Source organism: Anabrus simplex, chromosome 4 (genome assembly GCF_040414725.1).
Source record: "Anabrus simplex isolate iqAnaSimp1 chromosome 4, ASM4041472v1, whole genome shotgun sequence".
In the NCBI taxonomy this organism is placed as follows: domain Eukaryota; kingdom Metazoa; phylum Arthropoda; class Insecta; order Orthoptera; family Tettigoniidae; genus Anabrus; species Anabrus simplex.
The window spans coordinates 48407466-48426147 of NC_090268.1; the positions used below are offsets into that span (position 1 = coordinate 48407466).

Sequence of the window (18682 nt, forward strand, 5' to 3'; positions counted from 1 at the left end):
GTCTTGGCAGATTATATGGGAAAGACAGCATCCACATCATTTCAGTTAAGTAAAAGAGAAAGATGATGTTGCAATATTAATTTCAAATTGTGAACTTTATGCCGGGTAAAATGTACAAAAGAAGTTTGGTGTTTCCATGCATATTTTGTGATGTTAAAAGAAGTAAAAACTCAGTGGTTCTACCTGATTGATACTGTTTATTTGCTTTAGGCAAATTAAAAACTGCAGAACATGTTTCGTCTACTTTGTAGACATCTTCAGCTACATATTTTTAGGCTTATTGAATAATTAACTAGGACACATTCCTGTTATCTTAATCTTAAAACACATATTAAAAAATAAACAAAAACATTAAACATGTTGAAACTCAATTAGACTAAAAAGTACATGTCATGGCGAAAAGGGGGGTGTTCATGGATGGAAAATATCCTGTTAACAAAAATGGCTTAAAGTTAAAAAGTGTGCCATTGTCGCTGATCATATGTCATGTAAAAACTTCTTGTAAAATCTTAGTGGCTCGCAGTCAAAAAGCTTACAGGGAGTCTTGTATCTTTCATTTTTTGAAGCTGACGCTGTCTCATTCTTGTGCCATCAGCCGTCCCATGTTTCGTTCTTGAGGTCTTTCAGGGGCACTTTTGCCAATTTTAAATGCTCGACTAGAAGGTCTGGAGCTCACTAGTTGACAGTCAATGTCGCTTATTCTGTTTTCTTTTAGGTATTCCTTGAGGTAAGGGCTGCCTGGCCGAGGCGGTAAAGGCGTGCTCGGTTCGCCCGGAAGGACGTAGGTTCGAATCTCCGTCAGGAAGTCGTAAAATTTAAGAAACAAGATTTCCACTTCCGGAGGTGCATATGGCCCTGAGGTTCACTCAGCCTCCACCAAAAATGAGTACCAGGTTAATTCCTGGGGGCAAAAGCGGCCGGGCGTAGAGCTAACCACTCTACCCTATCACGTGCCGAGGTTAACAATGGTGGAAGCCATTACCTTCCACTCCTCCAAGGGCCTTCATGGCCTGTATGGAGGTGACTTTGCTTTGCTTTTTATTCCTCGAGGTTCTCCTTCATAGTGTCAGCATTGAGTCTTCCGATATATAACCAGCCCTCGCCCTCAGCTGCTCTTATCTTGTTCTATCTCTGCTTACTGCCATGCAGTAGCTCCCTTCTCTCATGAGACCCAGGTCTCTGAAGTTGGCTCACCTGTCTTGTGCGTCCTTCTTCCGTGACACCCGTTAATTGTGTGTGCCTTCTATGGGTACTGCATTTTCCAAGGGCCTTCATGCCCTTTTTCTACCTCTTTCTTTTCTATTCTTGCTCCCCTTGATTCTTATTCCATTTCTAGAATTCTCATTTGAGAGATCTTTGCTCTTGAAGTGGGAAAAGTTAATAATGAGAAAGCTAGATAAACACAAGAAAGAGAGGGAAAAACAAAAATTCGTACAAGTGGTAGATGACAAGGATCACATAATAAAACAGAAAGTGAAAAGGAGCCCAACAATTGTTTGCTTTTTTTTTTCTATTATGTGTTATGTAACATGTTAAGAATTGTGTTACAAAATAAATTTCTTATGAACATAATGAATGCAGGAAAATTGAGAAAGCTTTTTAGAGTAATGGCAAAAGTATGTAGATTTATAGCATTATTAAATTTAATTGAAGAATTCGACAGGAGACATGAATGAATGCAAGTGTCTTGAATGTGTCTGGCAAAATATTGCAGTTCGAACAATGATACAACATGAAGTTTGTGTTCAGAATGTGATAAACTGCTGTATAAATTAATGATATTGCAGCATTCTATAGAGATGAAGCCACAAGAACGATAAGTGTGTGCAGTTACAAGTGGTACAAGGGGTTCCAAAGGGAACAGGAGTCAGAGATGGGTCATGCACATTGCTGAGTATGTATATGGTTGTGCATGAAGAGGAAGGATATGTAATTATTTTCATAAATAAATGGGAACTTTTGATACTACCTCGCATACTTAGCTATACTTAGAAGTTGAAAGGAAAATAATATACTCATCTGCTGTCCTTAATAGTGATATAAAATTTTATTCCACAAACCTCCATTCCTTGTCTTAGTGGCAAATACAAACTCTTGAGTACTTGCACCTGCATCATTCTGAGCTGTCACTCTGAGAGCATACCAAGTTGCGGGCATGAGATCAGGGATGACAAGTTCTTCTTGTTGGATGTTATTAGACACTAGAGTCCATGTGCTATGCGTCCGTGCACGATATTCAACCACAAAGTACTGTAGAGGACATCCTCCGCTAGGCCATGCATCCAGAAATAATGTTACAGATGTTGCATTAACCACCAATAAATCTTCTTGGGCAGGTATTCTGGGAGCTGAAAAGAAAAAAAAATTCAGAAAGTTCATTCAGCTTATTATTCATACAACCTTTCTCTTTTTATTTTCGCTGTCTGTTTAATACACAAGAACCTCGATTATCCAGCCCTCATTAATCCGGATCTCTGGTTTATCCAGATCGAAAATTATAAAAATTTACTTTTACTTGTACAGTATTTCTTTTACGGTGTCGACTCTTCTTGAACGTCTTTTCTGCCAAGGATAATTAAGGACAGGAATTGGAAGTAATTCAGCCATGGTCTATCAAAGGTACCGTCCTGGCTTTCCCCTGGAATTCAGAATGGGAAACCGTGGAAAACCATTCCTAGGATGCCCGAAGTGGGATTCAAACCCACACTCTTCTGAATGCAACGCACTATTAATTCACTGATGGTGAATTTGAAAATAAAACCGGTGCTCCATCAGAAGAAACAATGACTCATGGAGAGGTAACAATGCAGCTGGACAAACTGATGGCCTATTTTTAATCCTTGACTGAAACCACACTGGCAGAACTGTTGTTAGTAAAACGTCTTCGTGATCATGCTGCGCGCAAACGCTATACAAATCTAAAACAGCAAAAACCTACAGATTATTTTAGTGCATAAAACAGAGTCGTAAATGTACGAAAAGTGTTTTTATATTTTTTGTGCAATTAAAAAATGGTATTACTGTACAACTTATGTTAATGGATTATATAACACGTACTGTATTTTTTTTTTTTAGTTGTTTCAGATTATCCAGATTTTTGATAATCTGGATCAGTTCCGGTCCCACTTCATCCGGATAAATGAGGTTCTTGTGTACTACACTAACAGAGGTAGGTTTTCAATGACACTGTGATGGGACTTTGTGTAAACTGTGGTCTTTGTTAAGGTATACTCCTGATATTTGTGTAGTGTAAAAATGAGAAACTAAGGAACACCTTCAAGGCTGCTCAATACAGAAGTATTTTTCATTGAGCCATGCTAAGAGAAAATCTATAATTTATTTTGTTTTAATATATCTAGTATATATTGCAACCTCTGAGTGAAATAAATGCGATTTGTTCTATGGTTATATGTGTTTTAATTGGCAGCAACTATGTAACAAGTGTAACAAGTAGATTTTTTAGACAGTATCACCCCTTATATGATACCTATGTTATTAATGCTTTGTAACCTACTGGTACTGACTTGTATTGATGTGAATAAAATTAATGTAGAGTGATACAAATTACTAAATTTATCAGGGACGTCTCATACTGAGTGGAGTGACACATCCAGTTAGTTGAAACAAAGTGGCTTCCACCTGATGTGTTTCTCATAAGCAGTTCTGACTGTACTATCTTTCCACAGGAGTACAAAAACTGAAGAGTGAACCTTGTGTTCTTTACAACAGTGATGAATTTAAGGATATAAATACCACAAGTACCTCACAATTTTTTTTTTTCTAGAGGCAGTAACTTAGGGAACACATTTTCAGAATGAGTAAACATGTCCTCTGCTGAAGATTTCAACAAGATTATTCAGAAGTTCACCAATAGAAGAGAGATTAGCCCCAGACAAGGTCATGAGACGTCACTGATATTTATAATTTTATCAGTATAATAAATGAAGACCATAGTATACAGTACCTCCTCCCTTCGTTGTGGCTGTTACTACTGAGCTTGGCTTACTGTTGCCCACAGCATTTGCTGCTGTGAGATAGAGCTGATAGCTTGATCCACATTTTACACCATCTAATGTATAGGTCTTACGGTCTGGATCAAGAGCCAGTTCCTGCCATTCACCACTTTCATGCTTGTAGCTCAATGTGTAGCCTGGAAACAAAGATAAGGTACCTATATTTAAAAACTATGCTGAAATACATGGATCTAAAAGATTCATCTGAATTTAGCCTGAAAGTTCATAAATGACCCTTGGGTTACTCTGAAGTTTCATGTTGAATGTTGAGAGGAGATAATTAGGCTTCTATCGGAGGACAGGAAGAAACGTAGGTCTACCTTAAACGATGTACAGGGTACACTAGGTAGATAAAAGAGAGGGGAAACATGGAGAGAAGTTTTGGAAGACAGGAGGGCTAATGTTTAAGGGGCATGTCAAGTTCGTGAGCTGACCGACAAATTTGGGTGCGGGAGAAACAGCTACTATGAGCACTAGTCCAGGATGTTATCAGATAGCACACCTGGAGGGAGTTCTCAGTTTATAAAGGTTGGATGTTTCCACCTAATCAATACTATATACCTAGGTATAATAATAAATATATGTATTTATGTTTTTAAGAATACATTACAGGACTAGTTTCGATCTATATAGATCATCTTCAGCTGATACATCATATTACTAATAACTAAAATAGGTAAGGTAAGGGTGTATTTTGCCCAAAGGCAGGTCTGAACCTCCGCAGAGGTATGCCTGAGCCAGAGTTTATGTACTGTAGGGTGGCCAGTTCCTTTCCACTGCTCCATTCCCTTACCCCCCACCAACAGCGTGTGGCAACCCATCCAAATCTTGACCACTCCCAATGTTGCTTAACTTCAGAGATCTCACGGAATCCAGTGTTTCAACACGGCTGTGGCCATTGGCACTAAAATAGCATTCACTATTATTAAAATGTCACTCTTCTGGTCTTAAAAACTAATTCTACTGTTCTGAATCAATGTCATGGTAAAATGGGTCATTAAAACTGTTTGGACCAGTCAAACACTTGTGAAGTACAATCACATTGTACTAACTCTAGTTGTGAAGTGAATTGTGATGGCTCTCTGCTAGTTGTTGTTGTTTTTGATGTAGTTTTGACTAGGAGGAAACATCTCAAATTTTAATATCAGATTTCTATGGCTTATACAGATGTGAACTGGAGAATAACAAGTTTGGTCTATTGCATAAAGTGCAGTAGATGTAGGGCCTATAATGTTCCGTTGACTCCTCGTGGGCCTTCTTCACAATTCACAAATGTAAAGGTTGGATGTTTCTACCTAATCAATACTGTGTATAATGATAAATATATGTATTTATGTTCTAAAAATACATCACAGGACTAGTTTTGATCTATATAGATCATCTTCAGCTGATATATCATATATCATATTACTAATAACTGAAATAGCAATTGACTACTTCTTGTCACTCTTCTTGTCTTAAAATACTATAGTAAATTCACAATCTAATCCTTCTGTTATTCTAAATCATTGTCATAGTAAAATCACGTGCTGTATGCATTGCACCATCAACAAGGCCACGGGAAGCAGGGCCGCGAGGACTTGACGGAACATCATACATTTACTGTACGTCATGCAATAGACCAAACTTGTTATTCTACAGTTCACATCTATGTAAACCATAGAAATCCATTATTAAAATCTGAGATGTTTCCTCCTAGTCAAAACTACTTAAAAAGCAACAACAACTAGCAATGGGGCATCACACTTCACTTCACTTCACAATTAGAGGTAGTACAACGTGATTGTACTTCACAAGTGTTTGACTGGTACAAACAGTTTTAATGACCCATTTTACCATGACATTGATTCAGAACAATAGAAAGTTTGCGAATTTTTTTAAGACCAGAAGAGTGACATTTTAATATTGGTGAATGCTATTTTAGTTATTTGTAATATGATCTGCAGATGGATGATCTATATAGATCGAAACTAGTTCTGTAATGTATTTAAAAAAAAAACAACATATATTTATCATTGTATATAGTACTGATTAGGTGGAAACATCCAACCTTTGTAATTGAGAACTGGAGAGTTATCAATACGGGAAAATGAAACTAATATCATACAAGACGCCTGGAGGGATGTACATTACACATTCGTTACTGCACTACTCCCAAAATACATGTACATATATTCTTTCATACAGGGATATACATAATTAAATGTGTTCAACATGGCGTATGCATAAAATGTGCAAAACACCATGCTTTATAATCAGTGTGTTCTAGGAAAACAAAATACTGTAATTACTGGTTGCCATACAGTGCGAAGTGCAAAATGAAAGGCTGCTTTTTAGCTTAAGATGCTCAACTCTCCTATGAACAATTATGAAGCAGAATAATGCTGAATACTATTCAGCTTCTATACCAGTATCTCTTCTGTGGCAAAATTTCATGTTTTTATAAACTCAAATAAAGGAAAATAGGCTTCGATAACAAAAGCATCTCTATTAATGAACATGACAATTTTTGGTTCCTAAAAGAATGTTTAAAAAGTAGCACCTCCTCAAGCAACCATGATTCATACAAATTGATATACACACTAACAAATTACTGTGTCAATCCTTATGCCACGTCTTATGTAGCTGTATATTCCAGCCATTACTTGTAGATCAAAACAGGTAACTGGAGCCTGTCATTGATAGGCGTGCACAGCCGTAAGTCAGCAGCATGGAGAAGCACAAGCTGACTGAGGAGAAGAGACTTGCGCCTGCATGCACAGGTATTTCTAGCTCGGGCACTGCGCTTACTGCGAGCAGGATTTGACACCCATGTTTTAAGGGGAAGGAAACTGAGGGCTAAGAGATCTAGTCAGGGGAAGAGTTCAGGAGAAGAATCTGTGAGAAATCAGTGTGAGTCACTGCTGGCAGAACAGCAGAGGGAAGAAGATGAGCAGAGAAGTGTTACAGTGTTACAAAGGAGGATGGAGGTAAGAGGAATGGGAAAGATAGCAAAAGGTAATATAATGCTGAGGATAGGTTGAAAGAGTTGGAACAGGGTCATGAGAGAGAGAAAAGAGAGTGGAAAGTGGGCTCAGCAGCCATCAGGAAAGATAAGGGGAGACCAGGAGGGGAAGGGATATAATGAGGTGGGTGGGATTGAGATTCTGTTCAAGGGGGATTCCATAGTTAGGTATATAGGGAAAGTGTGTGGAGGAAAGGGAACCAGAGGAGTGCTGACAGGATTTACACTAAGTCCATAAAGTAGAAGGGAAGGAGGAGGGAAAAGGGAAGGTGGTCATTTTCCACACTGGTACTAACAACATAAGGCAAGCAGAGCAGGAATATGTACCAATAACAAACATAGCTGAAGAAGTGTGGGGTCTGGGTATGGCAGTGCAGGAGAAGTTTAAGGGAACAGAAATTGTAATCAATGGGATACTGTGTAGGAGGGGTATTGACTGAAGGATGATTGGGGATTTAAATGAGACTATGGATTGGGTATGTGGGAAACGGAGTAAGATTTGTAAATGCTAATAGTTTGTTTAGAAGGAATATAAGGAGGTGCAGGAACATTACTTCATCTATTCGGCGGATTCTCTCTCGCCCGGTCGCCTGTGCTGTGAGCCTGTCTCCCGCCAAGCACTTTGCCATATTATGGCCAGTGCATATTTTTGCACAAAATTTCTTGTACTTTATGAAGGTATTATGTATATACACATGCTCACATAATGAAAATGGCATTGGAACAACACACTGAGTACTAAACACATGAACACTTAACTAAACTGGACCTTATGCTGATAAAGCTCTCAGCAGACTACATAGGAGGAGAGCTTGTGGTGCTAAGAAGTGTATAATGGCAAATTACTTGGCAGGAGACAGGTTCGCAGCGCATGAAACCGAGCGAGTGAGAATCCCACTAATAGATAAAATAATGTCCCTGTATATTCAGGGATCCTGGGTGGTCGAGGGAGCAACTTAGTGCCGGCTTATGTAAACATTTTCTTATTACTTTAACTGTAAATCGGGGATAGAGACTGCCTTACCCTCTCGAGCTCCCCTTCAATTTGGATTTGAGGTGACTACGTTTTTATAACCGATTTTCTTCTCTTCATTAATGTGTTAAATTATTTTTCTTATACGAGTCACCTCTATAGTATGGGAATAGCCCCTGTGTATCGGCTTAGCACCACTTAGGTTTTAACAAGCTTTCATGTAGGAATGCAAGTATTCGCCTCCATTCAGCTTTGTATTTTGGGCCATTAACTTAACCCGTTTTGTTTTCCTTCCTGTGAAGGCCCAGTAGTTTGTGTACAAGGTATCCCTGTTCCATTATAAGTTGTGCCTTGATGGCAGTTTAGTGTAATCATCTGTTATTGCCTTTAATAGGCTTGGACAATTAAGAGCGGGTCAGCTCTTTCTGGTATTTTGAAAGGTGCCTCTAGGAGGCTTGACATTACGAGGTGGGAGCAAGTGCTCCATGTAATTAGGGGTTTTCTGCCCTTTGGTAATTTGTGGTTGTGAGCTGAGAACTCAGAATTTGTTAAACTTTGGGGCTCGTAGCCCAGAATTTGTAAAGACCCCTTAACTTGTGCTTTCGTTTGTAAAGTTGCATTGTACCTGATTTTTCTTTGTTATTTCACCTAGTGAAAATTGTTAAATCTTGTTATCAGTTGAAAATACACTGACTGACAGAGCAAATGCAACACCAAGAAGGAGTGGTTCGAAAGGGATGAAAGTTGGGGAAAAAACAGAGACGGCACGGACGAATAATTGATGTTTATTTCAAACCGATATGCAGGTTACACAATGCGCACGGCATCGACTCAGTAGGATGTAGGACCACCGCGAGCGGCGATGCACGCAGAAACACGTCGAGGTACAGAGTCAATAAGAGTGCGGATGGTGTCCTGAGGGATGGTTCTCCATTCTCTGTCAACCATTTGCCACAGTTGGTCGTCCGTACGAGGCTGGGGCAGAGTTTGCAAACTGCGTCCAATGAGATCCCACACGTGTTCGATTGGTGAGAGATCTGGAGAGTACGCTGGCCACGGAAGCATCTGTATACCTCGTAGAGCCTGTTGGGAGATGCGAGCAGTGTGTGGGCGGGCATTATCCTGCTGAAACAAAGCATTGGGCAGCCCCTGAAGGTACGGGAGTGCCACCGGCCGCAGCACATGCTGCACGTAGCGGTGGGCATTTAACGTGCCTTGAATACGCACTAGAGGTGACGTGGAATCATACGCAGTAGCGCCCCAAACCATGATGCCGCGTTGTCTAGCGGTAGGGCGCTCCACAGTTACTGCCGGATTTGACCTTTCTCCACGCCGACGCCACACTCGTCTGCGGTGACTATCATTGACAAAACAGAAGCGTGACTCATCGGAGAACACGACGTTCCGCCATTCCCTCATCCAAGTCGCTCTAGCCCGGCACCATGCCAGGCGTGCACATCTATGCTGTGGAGTCAATGGTAGTCTTCTGAGCAGACGCCGGGAGTGCAGGCCTCCTTCAACCAATCGACGGGAAATTGTTCTGGTCGATATTGGAACAGCCAGGGTGTCTTGCACATGCTGAAGAATGGCGGTTGACGTGGCGTGCGGGGCTGCCACCGCTTGGCGGCGGATGCGCCGATCCTCGCGTGCTGACGTCACTCGGGCTGCGCCTGGACCCCTCGCACGTGCCACATGTCCCTGCGCCAACCATCTTCGCCACAGGCGCTGCACCGTGGACACATCCCTATGGGTATCGGCTGCGATTTGACGAAGCGACCAACCTGCCCTTCTCAGCCTGATCACCATACCCCTCGTAAAGTCGTCTGTCTGCTGGAAATGCCTCCGTTGACGGCGGCCTGGCATTCTTAGCTATACACGTGTCCTGTGGCACACGACAACACGTTCTACAATGACTGTCGGCTGAGAAATCACGGTACGAAGTGGGCCATTTGCCAACGCCGTGTCCCATTTATCGTTCGCTACGTGCGCAGCACAGCGGCGCATTTCACATCATGAGCATACCTCAGTGACGTCAGTCTACCCTGCAATTGGCATAAAGTTCTGACCACTCCTTCTTGGTGTTGCATTTGCTCTGTCAGTCAGTGTATAACCTTTATTTAAATTTTAAATTCATCTTTTGGACTTGTAGTTAGACCCATTCGAGCCCGCACCTTCTTTCACCTCTGCTGATCCACCAAAACACGGTAATAATAATAATAATAATAATAATAATAATAATAATAATAATAATAATAATAATAATAATAATAATAATAATAATAATAATAATAATATAATGCGATATTGCCAGTTAAATGGTACATTTACGAGTCAAAATTTATTGTGGAGCATTTGCTAGAATTATTAAGTATGTGTGTTATATTATGAGAAGCGCATGTTGCTGTTTGTGATGATTTATTAATAATTATAATATTGTGACACTCAACAACCATGGAATTTTTGTTAGCCATACTAAATTTACTTGAAACTACATATTCTTCTGAATTATTTGAAAATGGATTGAAACATCGTTGATTAATGATTAGCATCATTCAAGTGATAATGTATGGATCTGATCACTAATCTTTAGATAGGTGATGGAATATAATTTGCTTAAAGTGAAAGCCATCCAGATGATTAATTGATATTAGTCACCCAATAATAAGAATAATGAATAAACGTAAAGTCTAGGAGAAGGATAAAATTTCATCTATAAATACAATCTTGTGTACCTTGTGCACATATGTGGGTGCATGGATGATTAGTTAGAAATATTCTCATCATGTCATTGCTCATGTGAAGTGTTATGAAAATGTGGATTGTGATTTGACCTCATGTTCATAATTCCATAATCTATTTGCGCATGCTCGATCTCCTGTGAGCATCTGGACTATGTCACCATAAATTTATTGATAGCCCTCGTATAAGATGGAAAGGAGAACCTATTATACAATATACATAATTAATGAAGAAATTTATTAGTAACTTCTTTCATTTTACTTCCTTTTTTTGTGTTTTAGTTCATTTTCATGGGACTGAATATCATGAAAAATTAAAAATTAAAATAATAATGTTATTTGCTTTACGTCCCACTAACTACTCTTTTACGGTTTTCGGAGACGCTGAGGTGCCGGAATTTTGTCCTGCAGGAGTTCTTTTACGTGCCAGTAAATGTACCGACACGAGGCTGACGTATTTGAGCACCTTCAAATACCACCGGACTGAGTCAGGATCGAACCTGCCAAGTTGGGGTCAGAAGGCCAGCGCCTTAACCATCTGAGCCACTCAGCCAGGCAAAACTTAAAATATGTATATATTTGGTTATAATGGACTCTGTTATGGAGAGTAAGAGAAGTAGAGGGAGACCAATACGATGATGGTTAGACTCAGTTTCTAACGATTTAAAGATAAGAGGTATAGAATTAAATGAGACCACAGCACTAGTTGCAAACAGAGGATTATGGTGACATTTAGCAAATTCACAGAGGCTTGCAGACTGAACACTGAATAATGAATAATAATAATGAATAATGATAATGTATGTATGTACATGTAAAACAAGGTCAGAGGATAGGTTTGATAGTGGTCATAAACAGTATGGGAAAGATGAAGTGTTAAAATACAACACAGAATGGTTTATATTACCACCATTCTTTATTTCTTCCTATTTTGTATTTGTCTATTTTTTTGTGCCTGTTTACTCATGCTTCATAACTGTCCATACATATGATCATATCACTGATCACCAACTGTGGTATTACATAAAGTTATCTCTACACAAGTTAACTGTTTTGTACGAAAACAACTTACCGCTGACTGGGCTACCTCCATTATCTGGGATCCTCCACTGCAGAGCCAAGCTACGAGTGGTGGTAGCAGGTACTGACAACACAGGGGGGCCAGGAGGAACCTGGACCATCACAACGTAGCTCACTTCATCTCTACCGAATACGTTCTCTGCTAGACATGTGTAGTTACCAGCATCCTCTGGTCTCAAGGGGCCTAATGCCAGACTTCCATCTGGTAGGATTCGTTGATGCCTATTACCAGAATTGCTGGCAATATTTGTTCCTGCTGGACCACGCCATGAGCGACTAGGAGCTGGAAGACCTACTGCGTGGCATGCTAGGACCACATTCTGACCAGCACCGGCCACAACTCTCCGTGAGAAGGAAGCTATTCTTGCAGGCACTGAAGAAAAAGTTTAATATAAAGATCCTCATCATTTCGCATTAAACCTGCTCATTGCAAATATAATCAACACCGCATGAAATAATATAGCAACATCATTAAGAAAAGTACTCTATTTTTACTTTATAAAATGATGTGAACTTAAAAAAATCCACAGTTCTAGCCTTTCAGGCAAGCAACTCAATGTTGAAATCATCCTAGGGGTATGAGCTATGAATTTTAGGTAAATAAAATATAATAAAATATGAGAATATATTCTTTATTTATTTCTAAACATTATAATCCTTTTCTTAATTATTATTATCTGGTCAATTAGATTAGCAGTTTGCCTTTTTCTACCACTATGAACGCTAATGTGAGGCAATGCATTTGTTTCACTTAAGCCCTTATATCTATATTCAGTATGGACATTTTGCAAGAAATAAAAAATGCCTGAGGGTATTGAACAAAGGATCACATTACAGAAATAATTATGTAAATAAGTTAATTTGGCTAGGATTTGCATCAAAAGGAAACGAGTAAAGAAACCAGGATTTTAGGCTGCTTTTTCCGGAACTGCATTTAGGCTGGAAGTGGTTTTCAAAATTTGTTTTTTAGTTTGATAGAGCTACCCAAGATTCACAATTTGAAACCTTTCTGGGCCCTTTAGCCCTTCAACTTTCAGCACAATTGAGGAAATTGCTTAATTTTATGTTTTTTGTAGTTGTTGCCCGCTAAGAAATGTTAATGCCTAGTAAATCAGTACTGAATATATACTGTTAAGAATTCATATTTATCTATAAGTAAAATGAAACTTCAAGTCATATATTGCAAGATAGAAACATAAACACAAAGAAAGCCATAGTGATACAGTCCATTAATGGGCCTTGACCAAATGGCTTGCAGATATTGAAGTGTCAAGCGGTCAGTGACATTTCAGCTCCCCAGTTAATATTTTTTTGTTCCAGCTCGTAATTTATGATTTACATGATTTTTGTGTTGATTTCCCAGTTTCAGTAGCTTTAACTTTGTTTTGGATACTTCCACCTAATCAACACTTACAAATTGTGTTATACAACTTTATTCTATCTCATTTCTGATAGAACTGTCTGGCTCCATGGCTAAATGGTTAGCGTGCTGGCCTTTGGTCACAGGGGTCCTGGGTTCGATTCCCGGCAGGGTTGGGAATTTTAATCATCATTGGTTAATTTCTCTGGCACGGGGGCTGGGTGTATGTGTCGTCTTCATCATCATTTCATCCTCATCACGACGCGCACATCGCCTAAGGGCGTCAAATCAAAAGACCTGCATCTGGCGAGCCGAACTTGTCCTCGGACACTCCCGGCACTAAAAGCCATACGCCATTTCATTTTTGATAGAACTAGTTCTGGTCTATTGTTTAGACCATCTTCAGCTACAGTAATAAACTTAAGAACCGTACATTACAAACTATAAACAATTATACAAATTCCATATTGTAAAGTTTAGATTCCTTTTCTTGGTGTTGTCTTCAAGAGTTAAAAAACACAATTTAAATGTCCATTTTGTAACATTAAAAAATCACTGTTGTTGTCCTGCAGATTTGTGAATATATTAAAATACAACTTCAAACCTTAATCTTCACTCAATGTTTTACACCAGTTTTAATAGTGATTCTTAAAGTTTTGTGTTACTCAATTATACCTTCAAATGAAAGTAGCTTCTTGATTTAAACTATAGCAGCGTATGAATTTGATACATACGTCAGTTTGTTTGTCTGACATTAACCTACCAACACACACAAGTTGAGTTTGCCAAACACTAGCATCTGTGTTGTGTTGTTCAGTGATCATGTCGAAGTTTGTGCCTGAGAAAGAACATTTGCGGTATGCATTGCTTTTCTTATTTAATCAAAAGAAAAAGGCCATGAAAAGTCATTGTTTGCTGGTAAGAACATATGGTGAAAAAGCTCCATCGATTAGAACATGTGAGACATGGTTTCGATAATTTAAACGTGGTAGACCACAAAAGTACGAAGACGAGCAATTTCAGGCATTACTGGATGATGACCCAACTCAAACTCAACAGCAATTGGCACAAGTATTAAATGTGTCACAAGAAACAATCAGCAGACATTTACGAGCAATGGGGAAGATCAGTAAATTTGGTAAAGTGGTTCCACACGATCTGAATGAATGGCAAATGGAAAGAAAATCACTTCTGTACCAAATTGTGATGGGTGACAAAAAAAAAAAAAAAAAAAATGGATTAATTTTGAAAACCCAAAGTGGAGAAAATCATGGCTGTCACCTGGCAAAGCTGGTCCTTCAACACCAAGGCCAAATCGCTTTGGCAAGAAGATCATGCTTTGTGTCTGGTGGGACCAGAGCGGTATTGTGTATTATGAACTCTTGAAGCCCGGTGAAACCATTAATGCACAATGCTATCACCAACAACTGATTAATTTAAATCATGCATTGATGGAAAGATGACTGGAATGGGCCAGAAGTGATTTTATTACACGACAATGCACTGTCTCACACAGCAAAACCAGTGAAAGACACCTTGAAATCACTTGGATGGGACATCCTTCTGCACCTGCTGTACTGCCCTGACCTGGTGCCATCTGACTATAACCTCTTTGAATCAATGGGGCACGTGCTTGCAGAGCAGCACTTCAACAATTTAGAGGAAATTGGAAAATGGCTTCATGAATGGTTTGTTGCAAAAGACAAGCATTTTTCTGGCACTGTATTCATAACTTACCTGAAAGATGGGTGAAGTGTGTAGAAGCCAATGGCCAATATTTCGAATAAACAAAACATGAATATCCCTTGAAAATGATGTGTTTTCTTCACCACAAAAACCAGAAAAAACTTATGAATACACCTGGTATGTCACACATGTGGACTTGAACCTGTTCTATGACCGGATGCCCTTTCAGAAGGCAACTTTATGCAGAGGGATGAAATCACTATTGCAGTTTTCTTTGGTGGTTGGTAATGTAATGTACTGTGTATGTATGAAGAGGACAGCATTGGGACAAACACAGACAACTTGTGAGAAGAATTAACCATACATGATTAAAATCCCCAACCTAGCCAGGAATTGAACCTGGAACCCTCTGAACTGAAGGCCTTGAGGCTGACCATTGAGGTGAGGAGCCAAATAAATGGAGACTATACATAATATATTTATGTACATTCATAGTTCTTCAGAAATAATTCATACAGAGCAGGATTAGCACTGATCTGAGGATCTCTGTAGGAACTTATAGTCAAATGATTTATTGTATGACAGATAAAGGTTCTCTCTTACAAACCCAGCAGCATTTCTACTCTCCAAGGCCTAAGCAGCTGTACAGGAGACATATGCATAGTTCTTGACCTTGCAAGGAGAGTGCACGTGTTTGACCTAGCATCAATAGCCAGTCTGCATCTCAGCTGTTAACATCTGAGACATTTATCATTGCAATGCCATATTTTCCTATGTAAAAGTCATTTGGGCTCAAAGGGTACGTGATGCATTTGTTCAGCAATTTCCTGGTGAAGTACCACCTTCACAAGCACACATGCACATAATTGTAAATTAATTTGAAACAAAAACATGCGCGCACACGAACAGTTTGAACAGAGGAAAAGCTGGATGAAATTGGTGCAAATCTTGAACGGTCACCAAATAAATCACTCACAAAATTAGCATAACAAGTAGGGGTTTCGGTTTCTTCTGCACACAGAGCTACAAAGCTGTTGTACATCAAACCGTACAGGTTTACATGGGCCCATTGTTTAAAGCCTGCTGATCCAGCCACATGAGTGAGATTGTGAGTGGTATCTTGCTTGACTGAATGATTGCTTATTCGACCCACAGCTTGTTTTCCTTTTGGATGAGGCCTGGTTTCATCTTAGTGGTCATGTGAACAGTCATAACTCTCGCTATTGGTGTGCAGAAAATCCTAATGTGTTTATGAAGTTCCTCATTATGAAGGATGACTCTTCCAGCATCTATATATATAAAATAAGTTTTTGTCTGCACATTGCTCAGAATTTAAAAAGGATGGTATTTCTGAATCGGTTGTGTCCATAGTAGCAAGGAAATGCACTTTTTAATTTTCCGTAATTTCTGTCTGTCTGTCTGTCTGTCTGTCTGTCTGTCTGTCTGTCTGTCTGTCTGTCTGTCTGTCTGTCTGTCTGTCTGTCTGTACATGCATCACGAGAAAATGGCTGAAGAGAATTTAACAAAAATCAGTATGTAAAGTCGGAAAATAAGCCACTACAATCTAGGCCATAAATAATCTTATTCACGTTGAGAGAAACGGTAGTTTAAGGGAAGGTCTAAAATTTAATTCTCAAATATTTATGTTATTAGGGGTCCTATCTTAATGAAAATCGGTATGCAAAGTCGGGAAATAAGTCTCTACAATCGAGGCAATAAATAATCTTATTCATGCTGAAAGAAATGGTAGTTTAAAGGAAGGCCTAAACTTAAATTCTCAAATTTTAATGTTATTAGTGGTCCTATCTTAATGAAAATTGGTGTGAAAAATTGTGAAATAAGTCGCTGCAATCTAGGCCATAAATAGCTTTATTCACAGTAAGTGGAATGGTTGTTTAGAGGAAGTCCTAACATGTAATTCTAAAATATTTGTGTTATTAGTGCTTCTATCGACAAATACTTCATTACTGAGGTTATATAGTATTAAATTTCCAATCATTTATGTCTTATACATTTTTACCGTACCGGCTATGATAACAGAGATAATCATGAATTTGGATTTTTTTTGCTAAGTCCATTTCAGCACCAAGTCACGAGAAAATGGGTAGACAGAATTTAATGAAAATTGTTATGTAAAGTCGGGAATAAGCAACTACAGTCTACGCTATAAATAATTTCATAAGATGCCCTAATATCACAAAGTCAAAAGAAAACTAAATGTGAAGACCTACAATACAGAAAGCTCATAACATTGAACAACAATAACATTACATTGACCATTGATTGTTGTGATGTGCTTTGTGTCTTCTGTTGCCAGTCATGTCCAATAGATGGGATTACTGCTGTATAGTGAGTATTTTTTTAATTTGCTTCACGTCGCACCGACACAGATAGGTGTTATGGCTACGATGTGATAGGAAAAGGGCTAGGAGTGGAAACGAAGCGGTCCTGGCGTTATTTTACGGTACGGTCCCAGTATTTGCCTGGTGTGAAAATGGGAGACCATAGAAAACCATCTTCAGGGCTGCCAACAGTGGTTTTCGAATCCACTATCTCCCGGATACAAGCTCACAGCTGCGTGCCCCAAACCACACGCCCAACTCGCCCGGTCGTACTGTGTGTAACAGCCTGCCTGAATATTGGCGAGAAGTAGCTGGGGAGTTAGATAATTTTCTTCTTAAGCATGCCATTCCTCTGGTACATATTATCTGCACACTTTATCTTGGTACATTTGTGTACGGGGTGAGGAGTAAGGAGGGAGCTGTCCCGGTATCGATAGTGCTGCCTGGTGCTGCCAACTGAATGAAAATGACATCTGAATTGAATCGAGAACATGATCGATCGATATGAAATTTCTAAACCGTTTTCATCTTAAGCCAACAACTATGTCACATACACATTATATAACATTATAAAACATTTCTCGATGTGAATCTTGTTCCTAGCATGAATTCTATACTTTGGCTTTGTTGTGTAAACAACAACAATACTAGTACGTAAAGTGTACGCCAGATGTCGCACAACGATGCTTAAGCGATTCATAGTTTGTGTTTCAAAGGTTGCCAGTGCGAATCTCGAAGATCGTCGAGGTCGATCGATTCAGCACTAGAGTGTAAATGCACCAAGATAAAGTGTGCGGATAATACTACTAGTACGTAACAAACTGGTTCATCATAGCATTCGAGCTATTCAATTGCTACCCTGAGGCACTGATTGGAATGAGCAGTGTGCATATTTAACATAATAATGGCAGAGGAGTGTTCACGGCTGTCTGCGGCCTGGTCATACCAGCAGTAGAACTTTGGACTGTTAGATCAGCATCATTGTATTGTTTGTTAAAAGTGAGAAAATGTGCGGTTTTTCATTTGAGCGAGTATTTTATATGATAACATTGCTTTTAACCCCTACATTCTTACCAACTTTTTTTTTTCTTTACGTCGCACCGACACAGATATGTCTTATGGCGACGATGGGATAGGAAAGGCCTAGGAATGGGAAGGAAGCGGCCGTGGCCTTAATTAAGGGACAGCCCCGGCATTTGCCTGGTGTGAAAATGGGAAACCGTGGAAAACCATCTTCAGGGCTGCCGACAGTGGGGCTCGAACCCACTATCTCCCGATTACTGTATACTGGCCGCACTTAAGCGACTGCACCTATCGAGCTCGGTACTGACGTTTTTGTGATGGCCTAAGATAACTAACAGTAGTTAGGGAAACCTCAAAGACAGTCTTTCTTAGAATCCTGAAGCAAAGCACGGGTACATCAGCTAGTCTTTTATAAGGTAAGATTTCACATAAGATAGTATACAAACTTAAGGCAGGGCGGCCG

General features: G+C 39.4%; 1 protein-coding gene across 1 annotated transcript in view; it reads right to left on the reverse strand.

Moving 5' to 3' along the window:
* Nucleotides 1-18682, reverse strand: part of LOC136872151 (cell adhesion molecule Dscam1) — a 476843-nt gene that overhangs the window by 99301 nt on the left and 358860 nt on the right. Inside the window, exons 20-22 of the mRNA XM_067145993.2 lie at nt 11801-12181; nt 3965-4150; nt 2061-2348 (exon numbers count right to left, since the gene is read on the reverse strand). Of these exons, the coding sequence (XP_067002094.2) occupies nt 2061-2348; nt 3965-4150; nt 11801-12181 (855 nt within the window). The remainder of the gene's footprint in view (nt 1-2060; nt 2349-3964; nt 4151-11800; nt 12182-18682) is intronic.